General features: G+C 40.6%; 1 protein-coding gene across 2 annotated transcripts in view; it reads right to left on the bottom strand.

Moving 5' to 3' along the window:
- Positions 1-18,048, bottom strand: part of RASSF3 (Ras association domain family member 3) — a 93,582-nt gene that overhangs the window by 28,391 nt on the left and 47,143 nt on the right. Inside the window, exon 1 of one of the 2 annotated variants that reach the window (XM_063447062.1) lies at positions 14,330-14,674. The exons of the other annotated variant lie outside the window; for it this stretch is intronic. Within the exon in view, the coding sequence (XP_063303132.1) occupies positions 14,330-14,452 (123 nt within the window). The 5' untranslated portion in view covers positions 14,453-14,674. Of the gene's footprint in view, positions 1-14,329; positions 14,675-18,048 lie in introns of those variants that run through there. 2 annotated transcript variants of the gene reach the window in all.

Below are 18,048 nucleotides of genomic sequence, written 5' to 3'. Positions count from 1 at the left end.
TTTGCCCAACATTTCAACTGACAAAATGATGGCAAATACTTCAAAGCAGGAATTTCTGAGTTAAGCCTGCAAATTAATAATAAGTATAGGCCTCTTTTCAGATTCTCACTTCGATCTATCCAGCAACAGCAGTCAAAAGATAATCCCTCCAGCATTTAAATTATCTGTAAGTCACAAGGGTCACTCAATAAGAGTTTGGCTCCTGCAGTGTTTTATTTAAAGTTACGGTCAACTCCTTTCAGCAGTCATAAGGCATGTGGGTAAATTGCTGGGGTCAGTAAATACCTCCCTAAATGAATTCTTCAAAAGGTATCATTAAATAGCTCTCGTGCTTGACATACTCAATTTGTAAAAAGATTCAGTTCAAGCAAAACAACAGGGAGCAGGTTCAGAAGACTAGCAGTAAGACCGTGAAAGGATTTAATCATTAAACTCACAAATTAAAAATCTGGGGAAGAAAGGGAGTGGGGGAGTCAAAATGAGGCGAAAATAGCCAAAGCCAACTATAGCTTATTTGAAGAATTTTTGCCTAAATTTCTCAGATTATAATTCACTACAATATGGAATTTATTGAATAGTGCTGTAAGAGTTGCAATGGGATTTTAAAGGAACAATCCAACCACCTTAACTACTACATCTATCTTGCTATAGTGGTTATGGTGCCAGGAGTATCCTGGTAAACCCGCCCCCCCCCCCCCCCCACCCCCCCCCACCACCACCACCACCATAAGAAGTCACATTTCTACCTGCTGTAGCAAGTTTGTTATTTAGCAAATTTAGCAAATACAGACCTGAGAAAATACAAAGAATGTAGAACTAGTGACTATTTTCTATTCGGCCCTCTCACCCTGTCCTACAGGCCATAGCATTCAGGGATGGTTAACATGGGGACTACACAGCCCATTATCCTCAGTCACAAATACATTGTATCTATATATGTCAATGGCTTGCAAACATCTCTGCTGTAGTTAGCAAATACTTCCTGTTGTAAATTAGCAGGAAAACCAATGTACACGTCTCTCCCCTCAATAGAACACTCACTAATCTGGGGAGACTCAGGCCTTGGGTCTCTCTGCCTGTAATAGAAGCAGGAAGGGGAGACAGTCTGTAATGTTCTCTCTATGGTACATAGTTCAGTCCTCCTATCTCACCTTGACATGCACAAGGCACCTGTCAGTGTGCTGTTACTCCATTGGCCATTACTGTCCATTGTGCTGATTGGGCAGGGAGTGACTGCAGCATTTGGATACATTTATTGATTCTGCTACTTTTCGACCAACATAACACAGCATGCCATGTTTAGCTTTACTGTAATGCTGGTAAAGTATTGTGAGCACTGTAATTACTAGGGACATTTGGAACAAAAATAAAAAAAATAAAAATCTGCTTTTATCTTCTGGTTTGGGCAGGGCTGGTTCTTTAAAGGAAATCTGCCTTTTTAAAATTATAGAAAATATTACAAGTATTTTGTAACCTTAACTTTGCACTGTGGGGTCAAGTCTTTGGAGCCACGGCGTACCCAACCAATAATAGAGAGCCGGTGTGTCTTCCCGAAACATTGTACACATACACTCTAGGATGGGTTTAGACATTCATATCGTACATAGTCTTAGCAGGTAGGTGGTGTTTCTGAACAGAGAGGAATATAGAGGCTAACCCACACAGAGCAAGAGTAAGTCAGGAGATGTGTATTTACACAGTGCTTCGCTCCCACACTTGTGTGAGTTGAAAACCAAACTAGTAAATAAAAAAACGTAAAACCAAATTGGAGTATTCCTTCAGTTTGATGAAGAGATGTATTCACGAAGCACTGGGTCGAAAATGGAATTAAATAATGTAGACCAAGGTCTGTCCATAAAACTAAAAGGGAGAGAAAAAGAATTGCAAACTGGTAAATTTCCGATACAAAAGGATTTGGCACAGAGGGTGAGAGCCCTGTAAAAAGCTAGTCAGTGCTTTACAAGTGAATACATTTAACGAGTGTGAAAAACTTTGCACAATCAGCAATACTGACACAGAAACAGGAAATGTCAGGAGAACACAATGGTCAAGATATTGTTTAATTGTTATTTTAAAGAACACGCAGGAAACACACACACACACACACACACACGTCGGGCTGAAGTGTCACTTTCCAGCTCATCCTTGCTAGATGACAAGTGGGCTGCGTTGTGAATCACACTAATCGTAACAGACAGGAAAAGATAAGGAATCATATATGCTCCAAGATGAAAAGTAATTGGAACATAAATGAGTTTAGAGTTACAGTAAACACGGATGGCAGGAGTGTCCAGCAGGCCTCTCTCTCTGTCTGGAAAAGCTTTATGAGAGAGACACAAAACAGGACACTTCACTGTTGGCTAAAAGTAAATACAGGTGTACAAGTTCTCTGTCAACTTACAAAGTATTGCACATGGTCTGTACTGCTCACCTTCCCATACCCTTAAAGATTTTAATTTATACAGAAAAAAAAAAACAAGTAAAAGGTTCTACAGAAATATTTACCATAAACTAGACTTTTCCTTTCACTTTATCACTCAAGGAAAATCCCGCAGTTTGATAAGTAGAAAACACAATAGCCCGCATGAAGGCATATGAGAACTGTAAAGCCACCGAAGAACCAGTTCTGCAACTGAACGATGAAAAATCCAACAGCGGTTAGATGTGATTGTTATCCAGAGGTTAAAGCAGCAAAGTAAATACGAGTAGGTCATACCACCTCATATCCACAGTAATGCATTTTTTGGCTGCAGGCCATGTAGCCATAAACCACAAAGACTTTACTTTAGTACACCCTCCTTTGCAGAAATTAATGGAGTGAATGATTCAAGGGTTTGCCAAGTATTAGATTGTATCAAATATACAACTATTTGTGAGATATTTGATCAGAGCTTCCACTCACACAGCTGAAAACCAGACCAGCTGTCATGTTAGCGACTATACAGGCACAATGCATTCAAGAAACATTATCAAACCAGGATAATGGCCACAGATTTTTCCTAAAACTATGTATAGAGAAAACAGGAGATGAAAAAGGCTGCTGGGAAATTCAAAATACGGGTAAATACCTAAAACATTGTTATGGTATTTTTGTAGCTCACTGTGCCTGTTTTTTGTTTTAGTTCTAAAGAGCTCAAGATATTTTATGTCAATTCAGTGGGTGAAGAAATGTCGTTTTATTACAGGATATATGAAATCCCACAAGGATATTTTAGAGCAAAACATCAGGTCTCCAGTCAGTTAATTTGGTCTAAAATTTGCAATTCCCTTTGTCAGTTCCCCACAATTACTGGTATAGTGCATAAACAGGTTTGTAAAATAAAAAAAAATAAAAAAAAAAACCATGCCTAAAGGTTTCAGTTTCGAAGTACAGTAAGTGCCAAGTAAAAAAAAATCTCACATTAGACAAACACTCCTTGGGTAATATGTGAAAGGTCATTGTAGCACATATCATTAAACAAGAGTGTACAGGCCCAGATACAAGACATTTGCAGAACCTTGAAGATAAAACGTTAAATAATAGGGTTGCCTTGCTATTTATATTATGTTCTTTTGTGCAACCAACCCATTATAATAACAAGATAAGAGCTCATTTCCGCTCCCTCCCACTTGTGCGTAGGAGGTGAATAAATTAAAAAAAAAAAAAATTTGATGAGCAATTGCCTGAGAAAAGAGTTCACAGGTCATTTAATCATATTCAGTTTCAGAAGAGGGCGTTGATCACACTGGTTAAAGAGCATTGAGATAGAAAGTGAGCTCATCGCAATATGGACACACCTACAAACACAACCTGTCAGGCAGGGAGGACTGTGTCTGACCTTTATTCAAGTTCCTGTACTGATCTCTTTATTTCCAGGCCAAATACTCAGAACTTAAATGTTCGTAGATTATTCCAAGGAGTTTATTTGTAGATTATCTCTTTTAGATAAAAAAAAAAAATTATACTGTATAAAGGATTACAAAGTAGAATATACAAGTTTACGGTGGATCTAGTTAAGGAGTTAAAATGATTCAATAAAGGTTGGTGCATGTTTCCGTGTGACAAATGGTAATTATCTCTATAGGTTCATATACTAAATACATGTTAAATAGACTAAACAATGAGCTCCTTTGAACTTACTACCTCCGAGCGGATTAACAGATGAGTGATGCGTTATGCACATAATGAAAACCTAAAGAAAGGCAACTTGTATTCTCTTTAGGCCAATTTAGCCACAGGGCAAGGCTTGAAATAGTTTCATCAAAATGTAACTCCTGGCTATACGTGGCTCAAACTATCAACCAGTTTCTCATTGCTTTTTTCCTTCATGTACTTATAACAATCATTTCCCCCCCCCAAATAGCTGTAATATCTGGATCTGGTAGTTTCTTCTAGAATCCACTTCCCATTTACACATCCCACTATGATATCTCAAATGGATTTTTTTTTTATTTTTCCCCCCCCCTTTTCTTATTCAGGTCTCACATTTTCTCCATATCCAATTAGTCTCCAAATCGTAGAACTTTCACCTATGCCCCTATAAATGGCACTTGTTTGTGGACTTACGGTATTTCCCATCTTGATTATTGTAACTGACTCCTTGTCCAAATACCTGTGTTGTCTCACTTCAATCTGTAATGAATACTGCTCTTAGGCTTATCTCTGTGACTCACCACTACATCAGGGTTCATGCCTAGTCAGTCCTTACAATGGCTTCCCGTAACCATCAGGATTCAATTCAAACAACTTATAAAGCCCTAAACATTCCCACTCTTCTATTAACCATTACTCTTTCTCTTGCGCTCCGTTTGTTCCCACACTGTCAACGCTCCCTCCATACATACGCTCTTTCCACACTTTGGTTCCTCCACAAACCACTTTTATAAACTTAACTAAAACACCAGTATCATAACTATATCTTCCCCACTGAAAAATTGTTCTTCCTCTTGCGTTCCTTTACCCCTTCCGCCTAGATTGTAAGCTCCATTGAGCGGAGTCTATGTCTGTCAACATTATTTTTGTCTGTCAATTACATGTTAAATAACTCCATTGTATAATTCTAAGCACTGTGTTAATAATAATAATAATAATAATAATAATAGAAGTATGTGCATCACAGGCATTGTGTTAGATTACAATATGTATGCAAGCAGTCCATTAACTTTGCCAAACAATTTACTGAGGATGGAATGCAAAGTTGCAAAAATAGTTTCTCTGGTGACTGGTACGGTCCTAAATTGTGTTCTTTACAGATTTGTGTATTTGGGGAAGCAGTGGATATTGATCTCCAGAACATGTGAAACCATGGGAACTATCATGCCTTTTTGCTGTACATAAAATGAAGTTGTTGGCACATGTATAATATGTAAATATAACATTTCTCACTAGTGATAATCAGGAATTTTTACAGTTTATAAAACTGAAATGATGTACCCACACAAAGACAACAAAATCACAATAAACAAACAGAGGAAAGGTTAATGAAACATTTTATGACCAATTCAAAGCTATAAACAACATTCTACTTATTTCCACAAACAACAAAAGAAAGTCATGAAAAAAAAAGACTTAAAAAAAATAAATCTGACCTAGTTTTAGTTTTTCAGGAAAACTGAAGACTGAACTGAAGACAAAAATAAATAAAATAATAATATGAATAACACTGAAGTGACCAGGGGAGCACCTCCCCAGGCTGGAAAAAAAAAAATGATTATTAAAAGCTGACGTCCTCATGTGATTTCACAAAGCAGTCTGGGAAATACGCTCTAGGCTCTCTAACTCAGCACTATGTGAATACCATGATAATACCATTTTATAGAAACTGACATCCTTAGGAACATCTGCTAAGTTAAAAATTTTCACAATGCACGTTTTGCCTGACTGAGTACAGAGTTACAGTTTGTAAAAGCTGCAAACAAACACATGCAGGCATAACATACAGAAAATTCCAGGGGAAATCCTGAATGCGGATTAATTTCACAATTAACTGCAGCAGTTCAGTAACGATTAAAACACTGGACATAGAGCTAAACAAGGCACAGGACGATCACAGCCTGTGAATTCTATCTTCTGGCTTCACAATAAGAACTGAAACATTCAAAAAGTAATGGGTACCAATGGAAAAATAATACATCTGTGTTAGAAAGGGACACACGTCTCAACACAAGAGTGGATTGTTAGTGTAGATTTCTGTAAGACAGGGACATACAAAGCTCCTCGTAGGCTATCTTTGAATCCACTTATACCAGTTACTTTGCAAGAGGGAGTTAGAGGTAGTGGTGAGCATATATAATATATATATATATATATATATATATATATATATATATATATATATATAAATAAATAAAATGTTCAAAGTCTGGCACTCTACCTTTAAATAGATTCCAATGAAAAAAAGCCTCGGTGCTGCAGAGCGTGGATATGTATGCAGATAGTAGATAGAGCACTCCAGAGGTCTTGTTTAAGATTGTTTATTCGGTGTAGAAAAATCAACGTTACGACCCTCAGGTCTTTATCAAGATGGTCTTGATAATACATATATATACACACACACACAAAATTGAAGTGAAGTAGAGGCTGCACTCACAGTCTTTAGGTTCAAATATGAAAAATCGTTTTTATTCCATTTGTCAAAATCAACGTTTCAGTCCACACAGGGACCTTCCTCAGGATAGAGTGAATTCACTCTATCCTGAGGAAGGTCCCTGTGTGGACCGAAACGTTGATTTTGACACATGGAATAAAACCGATTTTTCATATTTGAACCTAAAGACTGTGAGTGCAGCCTCTACTTCACTTCAATGTTGTACATCTTTTCATCCCTAAAGGGACGGGCACCCGGCAATTTAAACCCACTGCACTGCAGCAGGAGGTCATTTGAGTGCAAGGAAATATATTATATATATATATATATATATATATATATATATATATATATATATATATATATACACACACACACACACACAAACTGTTACTGTATACTTGAATTCTGATTACAATTGCAGAGTATAACAAATATGTACAGATTTACAATGATTTTAGGAGAGAATAATGGACAACTTGCAAGGCATTTGTATTAAATGCTTAGTAGTAAATTAGCCAACCAGGACATGTGACTGTAGCATATCTATCCCCATTTACATCAATTAGCCTTCAGTTATACAGGGCAAATAACATATATTGAACCCTTTCAATGGACACAGGAAGGATCAAAATATCACAATCAAAAGGAATGATTGTAACCCGGGTAAATACCTGGAGGGTACAGTGACAGCTGTAATGACATAATTGAACCATAATGTGAAAACTCAAAGAAGAAAAAGCGCAACATGTGTAGCTAGATTTAATTTACAATCACATGAAACATCAAAGATACCCATTAGAAAATTAGAAGCATAGAGTAGTACTGGTTATTGAATTTAGAATGTGCAAAATAGCAGGGGAAAAAAGTTCAAGAGTCAATGTTGGTATTACGCAAAGTGAATCCACTCCAGACTGAACCCTGTGTGCGTTTGCAACATATTTATTAGAAATGTGGTCAGACCACAGGTCTTACCAGAACACACAGAGGTTATGTGTAAAACAGTCATTTTGGAGCAAAGGTCTAAAAATAGTGCAGTCACCTTTATTATTTATAAAGTTCCAGAAAATTCCGTAGTGTTGTACAATAGAAAACCAATAGAATGCCTCCGCCTATTGCTCCACTATTTTTTATTTTTATACATAACCTTTAACGTTCTCAATCTGGCGCAAAGCTTGCAAAACACAAATTAATATCCATATCCCAGGAAAATCCCCCAAACTACCCATCAGATCCCAGCTATCAGAAACAGACCAGTCACGCTCAATATAAAGCAATATTGTTTTTTAAAGGAACACTATAATTACCTAAACAACTTTAGCTTAAAAGGGATTCTCCAGTGCAGGACCCTGTAGTGCCCCTCTTCCTGTTACACCCCATCCCAAGATGTACCTCGGTGCTGGGTCAGTCTCCGCCTACTCTCCTCCCTCGCCAACGTCAGCCGGCGGGGGAGACCTAATGCGCACGCGCGGCAATGGCCACGCACTAGACCTCCCCAGAGGAAAGCATTATTCAATGCTTTCCTATGGGGTTTCGGCGACACTGGAGGCCCTCACATAGCGTGGGGACGTCCAGCGTCATATAACACACATATAACACACTTTTCGTGTTCAAAGAACACGGAAGTCCCTCTAGTGGCTGTCTGATAGACAACCACTAGAGGAGGACTTAACCCTGCAAAGTAATTACACTTGCAGGGTTAAGGGTAGTGGGAGCTGCCAATGGGTAGAAGTAGTCTGGGTGCCTGGAGTGTCCCTTTAATTAAGCAGTTTTGGTGTGTAGATCATGCCTCTCAGGTTTCACTGCTCAACCCACTACCATTTAGGAGTGAAATCACTTTGTTTCTGTTTATAAAGCACTTGCCACACCTTCCCTGGCTCTGATTGATACAGCCTGTATAAAATAAATAAAATAAAAACTGGTTTCACTTTTAATCAGATGTAATTTACCATAAACAATTTTATCTCTTTCTGTGTAAATTGAACTTTAACCACATACAGAAGGCTCTTGCAGGGTCTAGCGAGCCATTAACATAGCAGGAGATAAGAAAATCTACATTAAACAGAACTTGCAATAAAGGAAGGATAAACGTTAGATGGCTCTTTACAGGAAGTGTTTATGGAAGGCTGTGCAAGTCACATGCAGGGAGGTGTGACTAGGGTTCATAAACAAAGTGATTTAACTCTTAAATGGCAGATAATTGAGCACTGAGACTGCAGGGGCATGATATATACACCAAAACTGTTTCATTAAGCTAAAGTTGTTTTGGTGACTATAGTGTCCCTTTAATTCAGTACACACCAAACTGTAATGAACTGAAAATTAAGGCTTAAAGAAGAGCTTTAGGTCTATAGTTACAGCTTAGCTACTTTAGCCTAAATTTTACAATTTGTTTTAAATTTACGAATGTTCTCCATCTTGGAAGTTTGAAATGTATACTTAAGAATATTATTTTGAGAGGAAACAGTGGTTGTCTACTTTTGCAAGACCTGTAAGATTTAAAGGTTTTTTTTTGTAATGAAACCACAGGAAAGAAGTTGGTGGCACCATCATACGCATATTTAAAGCATGTTGTATTGGGAGCAGTAGAATATATTCTAAATAACTATTAGTGATGTATTAACGTACAGCCTCTCCCTCAGAAAGAGTGATACATTAGGAGAGGCTCATGTTCTTTCATTTCATGTTTCATAACACCACATTGTTTAAATGTAAAAGAAAAACGATGATGCATTGTGACACAAAGCTACTGGACCTCAGCCAGGATGAACAAATACAGAAAAATCTATCCCAGATCTGATTCCTTTGCAGAACAAAAATGATCTCATAGAATGCACATGCCCACTTATACTTACTTAAAACAGCAGCTTAGCAGTTTCCTAGTGTGAATCTGTGCATGCGCACACATTGCAGAAAATTGCATGTGTGCTCATGCAGTATGAGGATCAATCCAAATACAGTTCATGATACAAATGTAATAAGGCTGTATGATTCATGTGCAGAGCAGTATGGAAAATCAGTCTGAAGCAAATTTATAAAAGACAAAAAAAAAAAAATACTGCTTTATTTGTCCACACATATGTTCCCATTATATATTGCATGCTATAAAGCAGTGGTTTTCATGTACAGACACATTCTAGTTTAGTGGGCCCCAAATGCTTTGGACAAGTATGTCAGATTTATCAGGCCCTAGGACTTTTTCATAACAGGTAAACAAAAAGACCTCCTGTACGTCACTGTTAAAAGTAAAGGAAATGGCAAAACTCTGACTAACCTTCATTCAAATAAATAATATATGATTGTGGTTAAATTATCTAAATTTTGGAAATATATAGACAGGTGCTCAACAAGACAAGGTACACTGTATACAGGTACATGTCAAAGATTTGAAATTTAGGCAATCTCTACATCTGCATGGGAGGGGAAAAAAAAAAAGGGGAAAAAAAAAAAAAAAAGTACTTTATTGAAGATAAAAAGCCAAGTAGACCCCAGTGCTATAATTCTCAGCAAAAAAAAAAAATGAAAATGTATCTCTCTTTTACTAAAGCAAACCTTTGCCAAACAAAAAAACAAAAAGCTTGACAACCTGTTAAATACAAAACATTCCAAAAAACAAATTTAGTGAACAGTGGAAACTTGATTCCAACTTGGATTACTCAGAAGATGGTCAACAGACGATTAGAAGACCTCAGATCTGAAAATGGAGCTGCTATTTAGCTAGCTTTAGTTGTCAAACACAAAACACAAAGAGGAGGAGTTACTTGTGAACACTTATCCTTTATCATGACACCACCATACAAATCTTGATAATTCCACTGCTCTGTGATCTTAAACATCAACTACAACAATGGTAGCACAACTACAAGCAGACTACAATCAATCAACGGTGCTGCTTGGTAACATTTATTCTATCCCTTGCTTAGAAACTGAAGGCACACTTATAGCAACAGCATTATTGGCAGTAGACAACACTGCATAGAGTTACAAGCATGTTATATTATATAGTAAGAGATTACACAAAAAACAAACAGAAAAACACCAAACACATACGCTAGAAGGGCTCTCGTTGGCTCTTATTCCTGTACTTTCAAAGTTATGTTGTTGAAAAAAATAGGAAAGCTAAAATAGATATAAACTGGCACAGATGAACTTTCTTGAATAGGTGATTAAGATGTAAGAACATACCATCTAATATTTTATTACCGGGAAACACTTCAAGCGCCATATCCACTACAACTACAATGCCCTGTAGTGATTATGGGGTTAGGGGTGCCCTGACATGTCCCCAATGCATGTAGTCAAACCATTTCCAATTGGTTTGCCTTCTTACCTGGGGTCCACTGGGCTTCCGTCCCTGCCTCTCCTCTTCCTGGTTGGAGTTTCTGTTAACTCTCCTGACCTAAACTGTGCAGGGCAGGGAAAGGACATTGGCTGATAGTGTTCGCTGAGAGGCAGAGAACTTCTGGCTACAGAGAGGCAGGAACTTGCACCCTGCAAAACTATGGTTTTATATTAAAAAAAAAAAATGTAAAACCATTAGCCAACATATATAGAGAAGGTGTGCACCACTGCAGTCCTGGCACCACAACAGAGTGCTACAGTGGTTGTGGTGCGTGGGGAAGGAGGGTGGAGGTCAGACAATGGAATGGTTGAAGATAGCTCAACTAGATAAACAGTCCATCACTGATCTGTTTATTCTGAGATTTCTCAATGCAAAACTCCAATGAAAGCTTCATCTTTATACAAAAAGTCAAGTCTCCTTTGGCACAACACATGACACTATGTAGGTTCCAGGCAAACAGTTGCCTGGGTGATTAGATGACACTTTTCTATCCATAGGTATTCATTCACCTGTTGCTCTAAATATATGTCTTAAACAGCTGAAATGACATGGTAGATTCAATTTAAAAAAAGTGGGAAAAAACAAAAATAAAAAAAATTACATGTATAATGGACCCAGACATTACATTGAGTATATATTCAAACATCATCAAATCAGGAAAAATATAAACAAAAAAAAAAAAAAAAAAAAAATACCCCACAACACGCTATTTCTGTACTTGAGACTTAATGCTATTAACGAGCAAACACTTTTCAGTTCAATTATCTAAACTTTAAAAGCATTGAAGGAAAGGTTTAAAAGATTTTAGAACAAACTAAGCTGGCGTTCCCTTCAGATCAAGTCATAAGAATATTCAGCAATGGCATATAAACACATAAAAAAAAAAAAAAAAATAGATTATCCTTATCATTTATAGTCACGTGGATTATAGGAAAAATATTAAGTTGCTAAGAAGCAGACATGCTCTGGCGTGCCAAAAGCACAAAGGTGCCTGATTGTGGTTTACAAGAAAACAGAGCTCTGTAGAAAACAATAGTGTGCCATTTCCATGAGACTTTCCATTGCAAATACAGGCTATTTATGCAGAACCATACTCTTTAACTATGACCTAATTTCACAGTTTTTCCAATTGTGTCAAAATTGCAAATAACTTAAGATATGGGTTTTTTTTTTGGTTTTTTTTACAGAATTAATACAAATAAGTTAAAAACAAAACAAAAAACTTTAGTCTTTTACAACCTATATTACTACATAGAATATGGAACACACTGTACAGTGACACCATTAAAGGCCTACAGGGTCTCCTTGTACAGACATGGTAAGATCTGACAATATGACAAAGAGTGATTGATGAACTGTGTACATCAGAAAAGACTTTTGTACTCTTGGGTGTGGAGATCTTGAAATACAACCTTCAGAAACTATGCATTCAGCTTCACCACAAAAACACTAGTTGTACACCAAAACAACAGGATGACGCCGCGTAAACCACAAATCTAGCATGGGGCTCAGTGTCATCTGGGCTATTTAAAATTCTAAGATTATAGGCTAAATCACTGTCCTTAAAGGCCCATGAATAGGCCAGAATGTCACTTGAGCCTAGAAGAGTCGATTAGTGGGTCGGTTATTGTCACACACCTGTTCACCATATCGGGTAATTAAACAAACTATGTCCTATAGTCAGAACTTAAAAAAAACACAACACAAACACGCACTCATCTAAATCCTATATAAGAACTGCAAAATAAAAATTAACCCCTTGTTAGGTCCACCCCCCCTTCTTCCTGTTCACAGGGGAGGTTGTAAACTATGCAAACTTTGTTAATCTATTATGTATTCACATGTGAATAATGCAAAAGCCATTAAAACAAAATACAGTGTGTGATTCTATTGTACTTCACACGAAACCGGCTTCCTCGACTTGTCTCTTAACTTACTAATGTTGCATTGTGCGCACTCAGATGTCAAAATTACTGCAGCAGTATGCCTTTGACGTGATCAGGCTTATGAGAAGAGGCCCACAAAAGGGTTAGAAAAGGTTCTACCATACACTAGGATCTAACACACCTGATATATACTGTCTGTAACACAGACTTTGTGAATACTACACTGCAGCTGGAATGTAAATTTGCAAGAGACTTTATACCAGTCCAACATCTGCAGTAATGAGAACGTGGCGACAATGACGCACGTTAGGGACACTTATAATAAGTAGAATAAACTGTTTATGTGCATGGATTGGTTATCTTAATATTTAGCATTTGTTTTCCACTGCAAGTAAAGTTTTATGAAATAAAAGAAAATACGCCAATATGGGAGACAACCTCTAGATGTTATGAATATAAACAAACGAGAATTGCAAGGCAAGAAAATGACTTGTAACCACTATTCTCCAATGTGCACCTCACTCCAGCAACCTCTTCGATAGAGGTTACAGGGGTGCACAAAAGAGGAACGGTCACCAAACAATGACCGTTCCTCTAAGGCTAAAAACCAAAATTAGAGCAAAGATGTACATTACATACTGGCAGTATTGGCCCAAGTGGTAAAATAAATCAATATCAGGAGACTTGTCTGACATCTCTTTCGGTGTCTGGGTATGTCCGGAGAATTGGGCATATCTTTGACATTGCAAACCCTATGGACACTGCATTCGATCCCATCCTAAAACAGTGTGGGGGATTCTGTATTGAAGAGTGACACGTGATAAAGGGGGTGTAATAGCCAAGTATCAACAATGGATTTGAATTCACTACAATACACTGTTTAGTGAATAAGCCCATTACCTTCAAAAGAACTGAATATTCTACTGTGACATCAATCTTGTTAACATGTGATTTAAGTTATAAGATACCATGATTGCACCTTGCAGGAGAGAGTGTAAACAATGCTGTTTTGTTGGCTGGGCTGTAAAACAAATACAGTACAGTGAGGACAGCCACAGTGCACTTGTTGAATGAGTTGATTAGAAGAGAGAGCAGTAAGTGGCCAGGGATACACCCAGCACACAGTGAGAGCTGAGTATGTGATCAGCCAGAGACCCACAGTCTGTACAGACAGTCAGCATTGGATCATGGTGGAAAACTCATCAATAATAAGCAGGAGCCCATTAGTAATGCAATAGGGCACAGCTCAGAACAGAGGGGTAAATACAGCTACAGAATTTAACCCATTATTCGCCATGCCAGAATTGAACCCATTATACGCCGAGCCAGAAATTTAACCCATTACTAACTGTGCCAGAATTTAACCCATTACTAACTGTGCCAGAATTTAACCCATTATACGCCGAGCCAGAAATTTAACCCATTACTAACTGTGCCAGAATTTAACCCATTACTAACTGTGCCATAGTATGTCAGGTGGGTGGGCAATGTGGCACGCAGGGTTGGTGGCCCCGTGGTGGTGGGGGTGTACTTACTTGCTGGCCCCGGGGTCCCTTCCAGGGGGTCCTTTTAAAGGAGGTTTTGGCTGTGAAGTAAAACTCCTCGGAGTCGTCCTCCAGGCTGCTGTATCCGCTGCTCATGCTGCTGCTCCACGTCATGTGGCTGATCCCGGGCTCACGGCTAGCATGCTCAGCCACCCGGCCACCGGCCAGCCCTGGGATCCAGAGAGGGGGGGCACTCACATGGCAGTCCGGGGACCCGGGGAGGAAGGGGAGCTCTCTCTCTCGGGGGCAGGCGGTGAGTGACAGAGAGTGCCGGCTGGGATTACACACAGAGAGCGGTATGTCCGCGGGCTGAGCTCGGTCACTGCTCTCTGTGTGAGTGAGGAGATATTTCCTGCACTATGGAGCCTCCTCCTCCTCCTCCTCCCCGCCTCCTCTGTGCACACTCAGCACTCACTGACTGACTGGGACTGTTACACTCAGCACTCACTGACTGACTGACTGGGACTGTTACACTCAGCACTCACTCACTGACTGACTGGGACTGTTACACTCAGCACTCACTCACTGACTGACTGGGACTGCCACACTCAGCACTCACTCACTGACTGGGACTGTTACACTCAGCACTCACTGACTGACTGGGACTGCCACACTCAGCACTCACTGACGGACTGGGACTGTTACACTCAGCACTCACTCACTGACTGCCACACTCAGCACTCACTCACAGACTGGGACTGCCACACTCAGCACTCACTGACTGACTGGGACTGCCACACTCACTGACTGACTGACTGGGACTGCCACACTCACTGACTGACTGACTGGGACTGCCACACTCAGCACTCACTCACTGACTGGGAATGCCACACTCAGCACTCACTGACTGTCACACTCAGCACTCACTGCCACACTCAGCACTCACTCACTGACTGGGAATGCCACACTCAGCACTCACTGACTGTCACACTCAGCACTCACTGTCACTCTCAGCACTCACTCACTGACTGGGACTGCCACACTCAGCACTCACTGATTGGGACTGTCACACTCAGCACTCACTCACTGACTGACTGGGACTGCCACACTCAGCACTCACTCATTGACTGCCACACTCAGCACTCACTGACTGGGACAACCACACTCAGCACTCACTGACTGACTGGGACTGCCACACAGCACCTCAGCACTCACTGACTGTTTGGGTCTGCCACACTCAGCACTCACTGACTTTCACACTCAGCACTCACTGACTGACTGACTGGGACAGCCACACGCAGCACTTACTGACTGACTGGGACTGCCACACTCAGCACTCACTGACTGTCACACTCAGCACTCACTGACTGCCACACTCAGCACTCACTCATTGACTAACTGACTGCCACACTCAGCACTCACTCACTGACTGACTGGGACTGCCACACTCAGCACTCACTGACTGGGACTGCCACACTCAGCACTCATTGACTGCGACTGCCACACTCAGCACTCACTGATTGGGACTGCCACACTCAGCACTCACTGACCGTCACACTCAGCACTCACTCACTGACTGACTGGGACTGCCACACTCAGCACTCACTCACTCACTGACTGCCACACTCAGCACTCACTGACTGGGACAACCACACTCAGCACTCACTGACTGACTGGGACTGCCACACAGCACCTCAGCACTCACTGACTGTTTGGGACTGCCACACTCAGCACTCACTGACTTTCACACTCAGCACTCACTCACTGACTGACTGGGACAGCCACACGCAGCACTTACTGACTGACTGGGACTGCCACACTCAGCACTCACTGACTGTCACACTCAGCACTCACTCACTCACTGACTGTCACACTCAGCACTCACTCACTCACTGACTGACTGCCACACTCAGCACTCACTCACTGACTGGGACTGCCACACTCAGCACTCACTCACTGACTGGGATTGCCACACACTCAGCATTCACTCACTGACTGGGACTGCCACACTCACTGACTGGGACTGCCACACACTCAGCACTCACTGACTGACACACTCAGCACTCACTCACTGACTGGGAATGCCACACTCAGCACTGACTGACTGATTGCCACACTCAGCACTCACTGACTGCCACACTCAGCACTCACTGACTGCCACACTCAGCACTCACTGACTGACTGGGACTGCCACACACTCAGCACTCACTGACTGACTGGGACTGCCACACTCAGCACTCACTGACTGGGACTGCCACACTCAGCACTCACTCACTGACTGACTGGGACTGCCACACTCAGCACTCACTGACTGGGACTGCCACACTCAGCACTCACTCACTGACTGACTGGGACTGCCACACTCAGCACTCACTCACTGACTGACTGGGACTGCCACACTCAGCACTCATTGACTGCGACTGCCACACTCAGCACTCACTCACTGAATGACTGTCACACTCAGTACTCACTGACTGACTGGGACTGCCACACTCAACACTCACTCATGGACTGTCACACAGTCAGCACTCACTCACTGGGACTGCCACACACTCAGCACTCACTCACTGACTGCAACACATTCCTCACTCACTGACTGCCATACACTCAGCACTCACCGACTACCACACACTCAGCACTCACTGGGACTGCCATACACTCAGTACTTAGAGCCACAGACTACTCACTGCCATACACTCAGTCCCCACTCACAGACTGCCCCAGACTACTCACTGCCACACGCTCAGAACTCCCTCACTGCCACACTCAGTCCCCACTCACTGATACACACTCAGTCCTCACTCACTGAATGCCACGCACTCAGCACTTACTGACTGCCGCTCAGTCCTCACTCACTGGCAAAAGGCAGGGCATGGTCCTCATGTATTAAAGGGACACTACAGTCACCAGAACTACAGCTTAATGTAGTTTTTCTGATGTCTGTAGCCTGTCCCTGCAGGCTTTTTGCTGTACACACAGTGGTTTCAGAAAAAGGCACAGTTTACATTGATGCCTAGTAAAACCTTTAGTGGTAGTCACTCAGTTGGCTACAAGAGATGCTTCCTGGATGTACAGTGCTGACATTCAAGGTCTCCACGCACTGCATGGAGACATTTAACTTTCCCCAAAAAGATGCATTCAGTCAATGCATCTCTATGAGGAGATGCGGATTGGCACGGAACAACGTTTTGCTGTTTCTGAGCATTAGTCTCCCAATGCTTTCCTTAAATAGGTTTGTAGCACTGTAGGGTCAGATGTACGTTTGTATTCCTGACTTCATAGTGTTCCTTTAAGTTAGTATTATTATTTTTTGTTCTATTCTAACCCTTTGTGTATGTATAGTGGATTTATGTAGGTTCACCAGCAAAAGGCAGGTGAATATATTTTGTGAATTTACCTGCTACTCGATTAGTTTAGCGTGAATCTGATTTAACCCCTTAAAGACACATGACGTGTGACATGTCATGATTCCCTTTTATTCCAGAAGTTTGGTCCTTAAGGGGTTAAATTGTTTTTTTTTTCTTTTTTTATAAATATCGGAATCCTTCTTTTTCAATAGGACCCACAGTAAGAATGACTGATTTGAAAGCATATACCATAATGTACCAAAAGCATACCTCCCAAGTGTCCCTATTTAGAAAGTATACTTCCTATTTTGGGCCCAGGTTCCTCTGTCCCTCTTTTTATCCTAATGTCCCTCTTTTCTGTGAGCACAATATTGTTTGTATGTCTGAGTTTGTAACAGAGCTCCACAGCAATAATAAATTGTA

Source organism: Pelobates fuscus, chromosome 3 (genome assembly GCF_036172605.1).
Source record: "Pelobates fuscus isolate aPelFus1 chromosome 3, aPelFus1.pri, whole genome shotgun sequence".
Classification (NCBI taxonomy): domain Eukaryota; kingdom Metazoa; phylum Chordata; class Amphibia; order Anura; family Pelobatidae; genus Pelobates; species Pelobates fuscus.
The sequence above is the reverse complement of the archived record's forward strand: the minus strand, read 5'-3'. Positions and strand labels throughout refer to the sequence as shown.